The sequence below is a fragment of the Natator depressus genome, chromosome 6, assembly GCF_965152275.1.
Source record: "Natator depressus isolate rNatDep1 chromosome 6, rNatDep2.hap1, whole genome shotgun sequence".
Taxonomy (NCBI): domain Eukaryota; kingdom Metazoa; phylum Chordata; order Testudines; family Cheloniidae; genus Natator; species Natator depressus.
This window is the reverse complement of record NC_134239.1, coordinates 2,148,663-2,160,141: the sequence shown is the minus strand read 5'-3', so window position 1 is coordinate 2,160,141 and position 11,479 is coordinate 2,148,663. Positions and strand designations below refer to the sequence as shown.

Sequence of the window (11,479 nt, the reverse complement as noted above, 5' to 3'; positions counted from 1 at the left end):
GAAGATCCTCCAGTACTGGATGTGGGACATCAGTGGAGAAGACTCATGGCCATGGGGGACAGAGGATGGTTGAAGATCCCAGGGTGGAAGCACGCAGCAGAACCATCCTTGCTTGTTCCTCAAGAGGTCTCACATCTTCTTCTACCATCTCTGCAGCAGATGCCTAGCCTTCAGCGGAGCAAGGCAACTCTTCTGCCAGTGGAAACGGAGGTCCTGGAGCCAGCTATGGCCGGGGGACCAAGAACCACACTCACATGAGCTCTGTCTCTGCTTTATTGAAGCCTAGAGCTACCATCTAACAGGATGCTGGTGGGAGGCTGTGGCCCGTAAGAACCTCCATCCCCCTGCTCCCCCCACCCCTGCACAATGTGGATGTTAGCCTCTTACTTTTCAGTTTTACATTTTTAATTTAAAAAGATATGTTGCTTCGGCACGAAGCCACGAACACTACCTGTGTTCATGTGCCCTGAGATAACGAAGACTGGATTTTGGTGGGGCAAGGAAGAGCAGAACCCACCCAACAGCACCCCTCTGAGGGAGGCCAGAGAAATACAGCTTTCCCTTCAATGTGGGAGAACAGTTCACAACCTATAACCCCCTTCCTACGTTTCCTTTTGGCCTCATTTACAGGGTGGGACAGCAGGGGCACAGAATCCAGAAGGCCTAATCTCTCCTCTCCCCACGCCCCAAGCCATTTGACCCTATCCCCTTCCTAGAGCTGGGGACAGAACCTAGGAGTCCTAACTCCTAGGCCTCCAACGCTAACCATTAGAACCTGCATGCCTCCCAGAGCAGAGATAGAACCAGGAGTCCTAGCTTTCATCTCTCCCTGCTGTAATCCACATCATGCTATGTGGCTGGTTACCCTTTGATGCTTGACTTCTTGTCTTGGCACAGCACAGCTGTCTCAGTTGCCCATTTTGTCCACCCATGGTCCTCCTCGACCTCTGCTACCCTTTGTACTGCTTCCTTAAATTTGTCTACATGGCAATTCAAAGCAAATTTCTAATACTGAACTGGTTTCTAAACGAGTGTGGCTGCCTACCAGGAATGAGGTTGAGAGGGCCCCATTTACAGTGAGCAAAACAATCAGAGAACAAGATGGAATTTAAGAACTGCTTATGTACATTGGCCTCCACCTTTAGAACCAGCTTGGCCCCATATACGTTTCCTGGCAAAACCAGATTAGAATCTGGATTAAAAATTCAATTTGGCTATATTGACACATGGCCTCCTACCTGGAATCCCAATTAAGAAACCCTTTAGCTATATTCACACATGCAGCCTCATGACTGGAATCTGGACTGAGAATGAGTTTAGCTACATTACACATGGCCAACTGGAATCCAAATTGAGAACCAGTGTAGCTTCATTCACACTTGGGCAATTGGAATCCAGATTAAGAACAATTTTAGCTACATTCACACCCGGCCTCTGGACAGGAATCCAGACTGAGAATGAGTTTAGCTATGTATGCATGTGGCCAACTAGAATCCAGATTGAGAACTAGTTTAGCTACTTCCACACCTGTGACTTCTGAATCCAGATTAGCTCCATTCACACACACACCTCCCTGCTCAGGATCCAGATTAGCTATTCAGGGCCCAGTGAACAGGAATTGGAAAACAATGATCCAGAGCTGCCTCTGTGTTTAGTGGCCCTAAGTTGGGGAAGGGGAACAGTAGGCACACCCCAATGCCAGCAGAGGGTGGAAGGGGAGCCCTGGCGCTCTTAATGCCCGGGGCTCCCGCTGAGCACCATGGGGTTAGCAGCAGATGGGACGTGTAGTATAAAAACAGGTTGATGGGGACACAGTCCCCCGCTGGCTGTTACTGCACCAGGAGCCGTGACTGCTGCAGAAAGGGGAATACCTGTTCCTCCCTCTGCAGGAGGAGAGTGTGCAGACCAGGACTCAGTAACAGGAAACACCCCCCACCCCACCCTCAGAGCAGGGAGCAACAGGAAACTGAGGCACAAGCGGCTGAAGCCGCTTGGCCCAAGGATGATGACAACAGGAGAGAACCCAGGAGTCCTGCTGTAGCTCCTAGATTCCACTGCCTCCCTCGAGGCCAGCTTATTAGTGTTGGGAGTCAACTAAGACACTGATACCTCCCTCTTATCTCCCACCCAACACACAGCTTCTCCTGGGCTGCCTCCCCCTATCCCTAGTCAGTGCAAACCCCAGCATCCAGGCACCTCATCAGCCCTTTAAAAAGTAGAAAGTATTGCATGGTGTCTGAAAGTCTGTAGGATACCTGGATAAAAGGTCTAAAGCGGGAGAGGGGCTGCTCCACCCCCTATCTCCTCAAAATAATGCCCCCTTGCAGCCCCCACCCTGCCCCAGTCCCTATGGATGAGCACTGCTGGTGATCCAGAAGGATCCAAAGGACCGCAGCCAATAGAAATCCATCCCTAGTGGTCCAGAATGACCCACGGACAGTGGGCATCTGGCTGGAGCTTTGTTAATGGGAGTCTGTGGCTAGTGACCCAGAAGAATCCTCATCAGCCAAAGGGAGTCTATCCAGAGTCTAGCCAATGGAAGTGCATTGCTGGCAACAGAGAAGAGCCCTCAACCATGGAAATCCAACCCTGGTGATCCACAATGACACTCAGCCAGTGGGAGCCCTGTTCTGGTGATTCAGAAGACCCCTTAGCCAATGGGAGTTGATCCAGAAGACCCCAAAACCACCAGAAATCCATCAATGGCCATCCAGAAGACCTCTTGGCCAAAAGGACTGTAGAAGGTGCCTTGGCCAAGGGGAATCCATTGTTGGCCAACAGGAGTGACTCTAGAGGATGCCTTTGCCAATGGGAATCCATTCTTGGCCAACATGAATGGATCAAGAAGACAACTTGTCCAATGAGAATCCATCACCGGCCACCCAGAAGACACCACAGCAAACGGGAGTGGATCCAGAAGACCCCTTGGCCAACGGGAATTCATCGTGCGGTGACCTGGAGGGGTGCAGCCATAAGACCACACCATCCCCTGCTGGCTGGTGGGTCCAATCAGTCCTGGGGGCAGGCATAGCTGGTGACCCACAGCAAGTCGGCCACCACCCCCCAGTGGAGGTAGAGGATGCTGACCACCACCAGCACGTGCATGATCTGGTGGCTGTTGAACCAGTAGTCGAAGCAGCCAGGTTGCCAGCGCTCAGGCACGCGGGAGATGTTGATGACGCCCCCCAGCAGGGCCAGGCCGTCCATGATGAGGTACGAGCGCAGCGAGGAGGGGTGGCCTGTGCCCAGGCCCACCCAGCGCAGGTAGAAGAAGAAGAAGCGGAAGAGGGCCTGCCAGGCGAAGGAGCGCAGGCGCCGCACGTTGGAGTGGGCCGTCACTGCGCAGATGATGGCGTAGCTGGACAGCGCCGTGTAGGCCAGCAGGGCGGCGGTGCGGGGAAGCGGGGAGCAGGCCAGGGTGCAGTAGATGATGGGAAGGGCACCTGCAGGAGGGGGGGCAAAGAGGTTAGAAGTCGGGGGCAACCAGCCCTTTCTCAGCCCCATCCAGCCCACCTGGTCCCTGCACTGCCCCACAATGCCACTGCCCTCCCCTCCCCCCTGGGATCCTCTACCCTTCCACCAGATCTACCCTAGCCCCAGTTCTGCCCCTGCATAACCCCCAAACAGTCCCCCACGCCCCCTGGTTCTGCCCCAACCAGTTCCCCCCAGCTCTACTCCCCATAACCCCCAACCAGTCCTGCCATGCCCCCTAGCTCTGCTCCCAACCAGTCCCCCCCAGCTCTGCCCCTCCATATCCCCCCCAACCAGCTCCCCAGCCCCCCACTCACCCAGTGTGTTGACCATGCAGACCCCGCACATGTCGAGGGTCAGCAGGGTGTGGTAGACGGCTGGCCCCCCCTCGTGATTCATGAAGAGATGGTAGAGTACACTGCCCAGCTGGGGCACCACGCAGGCCAGGTAGTGCACCACGGCCAGCCAGCCCACCGAGATCCGCGCCCACGGGATGGACAGGGGCAGCAGGAAGACGAAGCCCAACAGGGGGATTCCTGAGACCGAGACGGGGAGGCTCAGCTGCAGTGATTGGCCATGGGGCACCCCGCTCCCCTCGGACAACCCAATCCAGACAGCACCACCCCCCCCAAGTGCCACAAACTAGCTCCTTCCCCTGGAGTCACCCCAGAACAAGAGTCCCCTCTGCACAGACACTGCACCCCCCCCCCCCCCAGGCTGCAACTTTGGGTCCCCCAGGATGATCCTAATTGTCTTAGTATCCCTGGGTTCTATCCCAGCTCTGGGAGGGGAGTGGGGACTGGTGATTAGAGCAGGGGGGCTGGGAGCCAGGACTCCTGGGTTCGATTCCCAGCTCTGGGAGGGGAGTGGGGTCTGGTGGTTAGAGCGGAGCTGACTGGGAGCCAGGACTCCTGGGTTCTCCCCACAGCTCTACAACAAGCAGAGATGGGAAGAGCTGTAGGCAGCCCCCTCCCCCCAATCCCAAAAGTCCTTAGAGGGCAGAGAGGGAGGAGCAAAGATGCACCTGGCATCACTTTATCAGCTATTTGCTCTGGGGTTGGATGGAAGGGACAGCCCCAAGGACAGCGACCTGACTTGACCTACAGCCCCCTGCCCCGACCTACAGCCCTGCCGGTGCCTGTCGCTTCTGGCCCCCCCTGCTCTAATCTACCACATCCCGCTCCCCTCCCAGAGCTGGGGATAGAACCCAGGAGTGCTGGCTCTCAACTCCCAGCCCCCCACCCCCCCGGCCCTCCCTGGCTCCAGCCCACTCGACCTCACTCTCCTGCTGATCGTGGCCGGACAGTTACGATAGATAAGTCCTTTGCAGATAACAATAGTGTATTACTACGTTCCCACCCTCTTGAGATTTTCCAGCCCTTCTACCCCACACCCCTCCTTTAAGCCTCTCTGAAGGGCCTGGGGCATCCTGGATCTGAGGGCAGGGGTCTCCCAACTTCTGCTGGAGAGGGCTATCCCAACCCCCCAGTGCCAGGCCCAGCTGCCTAGAGGTGACCCGCCCCTCCCCAGCGCCAAGGGCACCAGGAGCAGAATCAGCAAAGAAATCAGATGCTGAGCTGTTCTCCTGACAGCTGAGAGCACCGAGCCCGTGGCACCAGCTTGCCAGCGGCTGCAGAGGGAATATGAACCAGCAGAGATGCAGCCAGCTCTGGGGCGGGACAGCTGGAGAACAGCCACACACAATGCCGCAGGGGGATGGCATGCCTGGTACTTAGAGGCAGCCAGCTCTGGGGCAGAGCACAGAGGAATCCCCACAGCTCTCTCATGAGTGGTGACACACTCAGGTAATGACCTCAGCTTGTGAGGCCAAGTGAGACGTTAAATAATCATGATTTACACTCCAGAGACACTTCCCAACGCCAACTTCACATAGAACTCAGGAGTCCTGGCTCCCAGCCCCCCCGCTCTAACCCACCAGACTCCACTCCCCTCCCAGAGCTGGGGACAGAACCCAGGAGTCCTGGCTCCCAGCCCCCCCTGCTCTAACCCACCAGCTCCCACTCCCCTCCCAGAGCTGGGGACAGAACCCAGGAGTCCTGGCTCCCAGCCCCCCCTGCTCTAACCCACCAGCTCCCACTCTCCTCCCAGAGCTGGGGACAGAACTCAGGAGTCCAGGCCCTCAGCCTCCCTGCTCTAACCCACTAGACCCCACGCCCCTCCCAGAGCCTGGACAGAACCCAGGAGTCCTGGAGACTTGGAGGGAAGGATAGCTCCGTGGTTTGAGCATTGGCCTGCTAAACCCAGGGTTGTGAGTTCAATCCTTGAGGGGGCCATTTAGGGATCTGGGGGAAAAAAAATTGGGGATTGGTCCTGCTTTGAGCAGGGGGTTGGACTAGATGACCTCCTGAGGTCCCTTCCAACCCTGATATTCTAAGTCTCTGGAGCCCTGGTGTCTGCCTAGTTGCTACGCAGAGAACCAGACAACTTGTGTCAGCCATGGGTGATACAGGATGGGCTTGGTCCTGCCAGGGGCACCTGTAGGGCAGGACATAGGGTCAGGCACCCAGGTCTAAGCCACTTAGGCAGGGAGCTAAGTGGGGGAGGCAGGCATTGGCCCCTGACGTCAGGGCCCGAGGTCAGCCCTGAGCCCTTAATGAGATCATCATTAGCAGGGAGCTAAAAGCTGAGGGAGGATCTGCCAGGGGGCGCGGTGCTGCAGAGAGTGCCCCACCCCAGAGGGGCTGCATCTCAGCACCGGGTGAGGGGTCCCCGTATGAACAGCCCCAGAGGGGCCATGTCTTAAGTGCCAGGCAAGGGGACCTTGTATAACCAGCCCCCGCGGCCCACCCCAGGGGTGGCCGCATCACAACACCAGGGAAGGGGAGACAATTTCCCCTCACGGAAACGTGTGCCCTGGGCTCCCGGCTCTCAAGAGCCCAAGACAGATCGGCTCAGTTCACATGATGCCCTCCTGCATGTCTCCCCCAACAATTCCTTCTGGCATCCACTCCCAACCTCCCTACAGGGCTCCCCCAGGCAGGATCCCACTTCCCCCACCAACATCCCTGTGCAGGGGCCACAAGCCCCCCAAATTTCCAGTTCCCCCTCCCCCAAATTATCAGCCCCTTCCATATAGCCCCAGCCCTCACTTTCCTCTGATCCCCCATGTGGCCCCACATTTCCAGCACCCCATATCCCTGTCCCCCCATACACATCTCCCCAAAATCCTCCTGATCTCTACCCCACACATTCCAAGCCCCCTCCCCAGATATCCCTTCTCTCCCTGACCCACCCACCCCAGCAGGATCAATCCATCCCTCCCCCCCAGCTTCTGTATCCAGGGGGCAGTTCCCCGGCCCCTCGCATGGCAGGAAGCATTGATCCTGGCACTGCCACGCAGAAAACAGTGGCAGGAACTGGCGCCAGGGAACTGGCTCCTGGCCTTGAGCCATCCCCCTTCTTCAGTGAAGGGATACCCGAAGCTGAGATGCAGCCACCTCTGGGACAGGGCAACTAGTAAAAGCCACACACAACACCACAGTGTATGGGGCAGGAAGTGAAGGAGAAGCCTGTATCCAATTTAATCTGATTGAGGGACATAGAGAGGAGCTGGGGTTTGGCCCGGACACCGGGGTTCATGCCCTGACTCTGGAGGAAAGGGCCTGAGGGCTATGAACAAGGCAGGGATCTAACCAGAGGATTCAACCGGCCAATCTCTTCTAATGACACAGCCCCCGACCTTCACCCGGGAATGGGGACCCCCATATACTCCAGCCCAGATCCAGGGAGAGAACCCAGAAGTCCTGGCTCCCAGCCCCCCCATACCCACTAGATCCCCCTCCCCTCCCAGAACTGGAGATAGAACCCAGCAGTCCTGATCTGACCTCTAAACCATCTGGCTGCCTCTGCCACTTCAGGTGAATCTGCCCCCTGAGCTGAGCTGATCCCAGCTAATCCCAGGAGATGTCTCGGGCACCAGGAAGGGGGGGCTGCGGGGATGCTGGAGGAGGCAGAGAAGGTCACGGCTCGACAGGGATTCACGGTCACTCCTGCCCCACTGTCCCCCCGACCCCGTAGACTCTAAGACCAAGGTCCCTGAAGGCCAGGGGTGAGCTCACCAGGGGATGCAGAACAGAGGGACCCAGCTGGGGATAGAACCCAGGCGTCCTGGCTCCCAGCCCCCCTGCTCTAACCCACTAGAATATGGAACCCAGGAGACCTAGGAAGCTATTAACCGTAGCTGATCTGGGGCGTCCCCAGCGCATTCCTCTGCCACCGACTATGAGGTGGGGTTGCGGGGTAACAGGATGGAACTGACCAAACTCATCTCCTAGTACCAGGGATGCCCCACCCACACCCCATTCCCCGGGGGCTGGGAGCCAGGACTCTTGGGTTCCATCCCTGGCTCTGGGAGGGGAGTGGGGTCTGGTGGGGCAGAGCAGGGGGGGCTGGGTAGGAGCCAGGCCTCCTGGATCCCAATGGCACCTTGCGGGGGATTTTGTGCTCAGCTCAGCAGATCGAGTGGGAAGCCTCTGCCGGAGCCAGGTGTCACATTCCTGCGCACGTTGGGTGGGGACCCAGGAAGCAGCGCTGCTCATGAACTTGGGACTCACTTGGCATGGTTGCAGTCAAGGGCCTTATCACAAATGAGAGGGGCCCTGCGCACCCCCGGAGCTGGGAATAGAACCCAGGAGTCCTGGCTCCCAGCCCCAGCATAGCCCATCTCCCGGCTTCTTCTCCTGCCGGTGTGGGAAGCCCCATGCTCTCCGGAGCCCGATGTGGGGATTGGCTGCTGGGGTGCCCAGGAGAGGGAACAGATCAGCCCAGGGGCCCGGTGCAAAGGTGGGGAATTGGGGGCAGGGGTCCGGGGGGTCTCAGTGCATGGGCAGGGAATTGGGGTAGGGAGTCTCGGTGCTTTGGGTTGTAGGAGCTGGTGAATTGGGGGATTGGGGTTGAGTCCGTGGGGCTCAGGGGCTGGTGTACATAGGAGTGTGGCACACTCAATGGGTCGGGGAGTGAGTATGGAGTCAGTGCAAGGGTATCGGGGGGCAGGAGGCCAGCGCATGGGGGGGATGAGCCTGCAGGGCATGTAGAGAGCCGGTGCAGGAGGGATCAAGGTGCAGGGGAACTGGGGGGCAGGGGGTGTAGGTGGCTGGTGCAGTGGGGGGAGGAATCAGGGGGGATCAGGGTGCCTGGGGGAGATCAGACCCGGGGGGGGGGAATCAGGGCATTGGGGCACTGGCCAGGGATCGGGGGGTCAGGGTGCACAGGAGGGCACTGCCAAGGGCTGGGGGGGGATCAGGGTGCACGGGGGGGCGGATCAGAGGGTCCGGGGGGGGATCAGGGTACATGCGGGCACTGCCTGGGGGGGATCGGGAGGCCCGGGGGGGGGGATCGAGGCCCTGGAGGCGGGATCAGAGGGTCCGGGGGCGGGATTGGGGGGCACCGGGGGAGGGATCAGGGTACATGCGGGCACTGCCCGGGGGGGGCGGGATCGGGGGGCACCGGGGGAGGATCGGAGGGTCCGGGGGCGGGATCGGGGAGCACGCGGGCACTGCCCGGGGGGGGCGGGATCGGGGCCCCGGAGGCGGGATCGGAGGGTCCGGGGGCGGGATCGGGGGGCACCGGGGGCGGGATCGGGGGGCACGCGGGCACTGCCCGGGGGGGGCGGGATCGGGGCCCCGGAGGTGGGATCAGAGGATCCGGGGGCGGGATCGGGGGGCACCGGGGGCGGGATCGGGGGGCACGCGGGCACTGCCCGGGGGGGGCGGGATCGGGGCCCCGGAGGCGGGATCGGAGGGTCCGGGGGCGGGATCGGGGGGCACCGGGGGCGGGATCGGGGGGCACGCGGGCACTGCCCGGGGGGGGCGGGATCGGGGCCCCGGAGGCGGGATCGGAGGGTCCGGGGGCGGGATCGGGGGGCACGCGGGCACTGCCCGGGGGGGGGCGGCGGGATCGGGGCCGGGCTCACCGTGCGTGTAGATGTTGCCCAGCTCGTTGTGCAGGTAGAAGAGGCTCCGCAGGCAGCCCGAGCCCGAGCTCGCCGGCCGGTAGCCCGTCAGCACGAAGCGGTTGAACTGCAGGTGGGGGGGGGAGCTGGCCCAGTCCAGCAGCCGGGGCCCCCCCAGGTAGGCCATGGCCCGGGGCCCCCCCCCCGCGGTCAGCTCCGCGGCATCCCGGGGCCGCTGCCTCCCTCCGCCCGCCCGGCCAGCGGCAGCCGCGCCCCGCCCCCGCCCGCTGTGAGCTCACACTGGGCCCCGCCCCCCAAGCGGCCCGGCCCCGCCCCTCCTGTGCGTCCGGGCTTCCCCGCCTTCCCCGGAGCCGCGACGGGAAGGTTCCTTCATTTGCATCATACGGGCCGCACTCTAGTTTGCATGGTGTTGCACCGACCCTTCATTTGCATAGATTTGGTATCGACTCGCCCCGCCCCCTTCCGGCCACCCCAGGTCAGTTGCAGGGAAAGTGGCCCCGCGCGCGGGCTGCAAGGTCTCCCGGGAGCGTTGGTCATTTACATAATGTGTGCACGCCCCCTCCTTTCCATAAACAGGCCCCGCCCCGCCTTCCTGAGTAGCAGGGAAAGTGGCCGCACGCGCAGCCCGCAAGGCCCCGAGTTCCCTTATTTGCGTAATATATGCAGGCTGCGCCCACAGCCTCCGCCAAACAGCCCTTCCGGCCAAACGGAGTCCTTCTTATTAGCATAAAGTCTGCCGGCCGCTGCCTATTGGACAACAGCAGCACCCTCTTTTGCTTGTCGCTGCCAGCCGGGTTGTAGCGGCCCGATCGCAGGAATTCGATACTTTGCCTAATATATGCGGACCACGCCCACGACGTTTCTCAGGGGCGCGACGAAATTCCCCTGTATGAGCAGAAAATGTGCCCCGCCCCCTCAGTGGGTGGTGGCCTTAGAAGCCAAGAGTTCTATTATTTGCATATTCCATACAGGCCACGCCTACAGCTTCAACCGAAGGTCCTTCATTAGCATAATATAGTATTTGCTGCCTATTGGGCCAGGGGGGCTTGGGAGTTCGCTCATTTGCATAGTGCGTATAGGCCACGCCCCAAGAGACGGCCCAGAGCCTTGCCGCAATAGGCCGGCCCCGTTCCCCTCCTCAGCGGATTCTCACCCTGGCGGGCGGTGGCCTTTGCGATTCAGCAGCAGGCCACGCCCCCTTATTAGCATAATTTATGCAAATGTCCTCGGCAGATATAGCCTACTTGCTCTTCAGGAAGCCTGTCGAGGTCCCACACCAAGGGCTCTCAAGCCGAGTGAGCTGCAAGGGCCTCTCCTGGATCGGGAGCTGGTCAACAGGAAACAAAGGGTGGCAATAGGTGGTCAGTCTTCAGAGTGGGGAGCGGTAGCTAGCGGGGTCCCCCGGGGGCCTGTGCTGGGCCCCGTCCTGTTCAGCGTATTCATCCATGACTTGGGAAAAGGGGCAGACAGGGAGGTGGCAACCTTTGCAGGTGGCCCAAAACCACTCGAGACAGTTAAGTCCCAGGCAGGCGGTGAAGAGCTGCAAAAGGCTCTCGCAAAACTGGGGGACTGGGCAACAAAGTGGCCGATGACATTCAATGATGATCAATGCAAAGTAATGCACATCGGAAAACATCATCCCAGCTATGCGTGTAAAATGGTGGGGTCTGAATGAGCTGTTCCCACTCAGGAAAGAGATCTCGGAGTCACTGGGGAGCGTCCTCTGAGAACAGCCACGCAATGTGCAGCCACGTCAAAAAAGAGAACCGAATGTTGGGACCATTAGGAAAGGGAGAGATAATCAGACAGAAAATATCATACCGCCCTATATAAATCCATGGTACACCCACACTTTGGATACTGCGTGCAGATCAGGTCGCCCCATCTCAGAAAAGATATGTTGGAACTGGAAAAGGTTCAGAAAAGGGCAACAAAAATGATTCGGGTCTGGAACGGCTGCCGTATGAGGAGAGATTAATGAGACTGGGACTTTTCAGCTTGGAAAAGAAACGACGAAGGGGAGATATGACTGAGGTCTATAAAATCATGACTGGTGCGGAGAAAGTAGATAAGGAA

At 59.6% G+C, this 11,479-nt stretch overlaps 1 protein-coding gene across 1 annotated transcript; it reads right to left on the bottom strand.

Moving 5' to 3' along the window:
- Nucleotides 1–242: 242 nt before the first annotated feature.
- On the bottom strand, nt 243–9,569 carry PAQR4 (progestin and adipoQ receptor family member 4). The gene is made up of 3 exons (XM_074954259.1): nt 9,404–9,569; nt 3,789–4,007; nt 243–3,443 (listed from the first exon to the last, which is right to left on the bottom strand). Exons 1-3 carry the CDS (start codon nt 9,567–9,569, stop codon nt 3,010–3,012), a joined length of 819 nt encoding a protein of 272 aa, XP_074810360.1. The 3' UTR covers nt 243–3,009.
- Nucleotides 9,570–11,479: the final 1,910 nt, after the last annotated feature.

What these genes read in the sequence shown, in the direction of transcription:
- PAQR4 (XM_074954259.1), bottom strand. Translation starts at nt 9,569, where the DNA reads ATGGCCTACCTGGGGGGGCCCCGGCTGCTGGACTGGGCCAGCTCCCCC. An exon ending in GGGCAACATCTACACGCACG is followed by an intron (nt 4,008 to 9,403) that starts GTGAGCCCGGCC and finishes TCTCGGTCTCAG; the next exon opens with GAATCCCCCTGTTGGGCTTC. An exon ending in CTGCATGGTCAACACACTGG is followed by an intron (nt 3,444 to 3,788) that starts GTGAGTGGGGGG and finishes CCCCTCCTGCAG; the next exon opens with GTGCCCTTCCCATCATCTAC.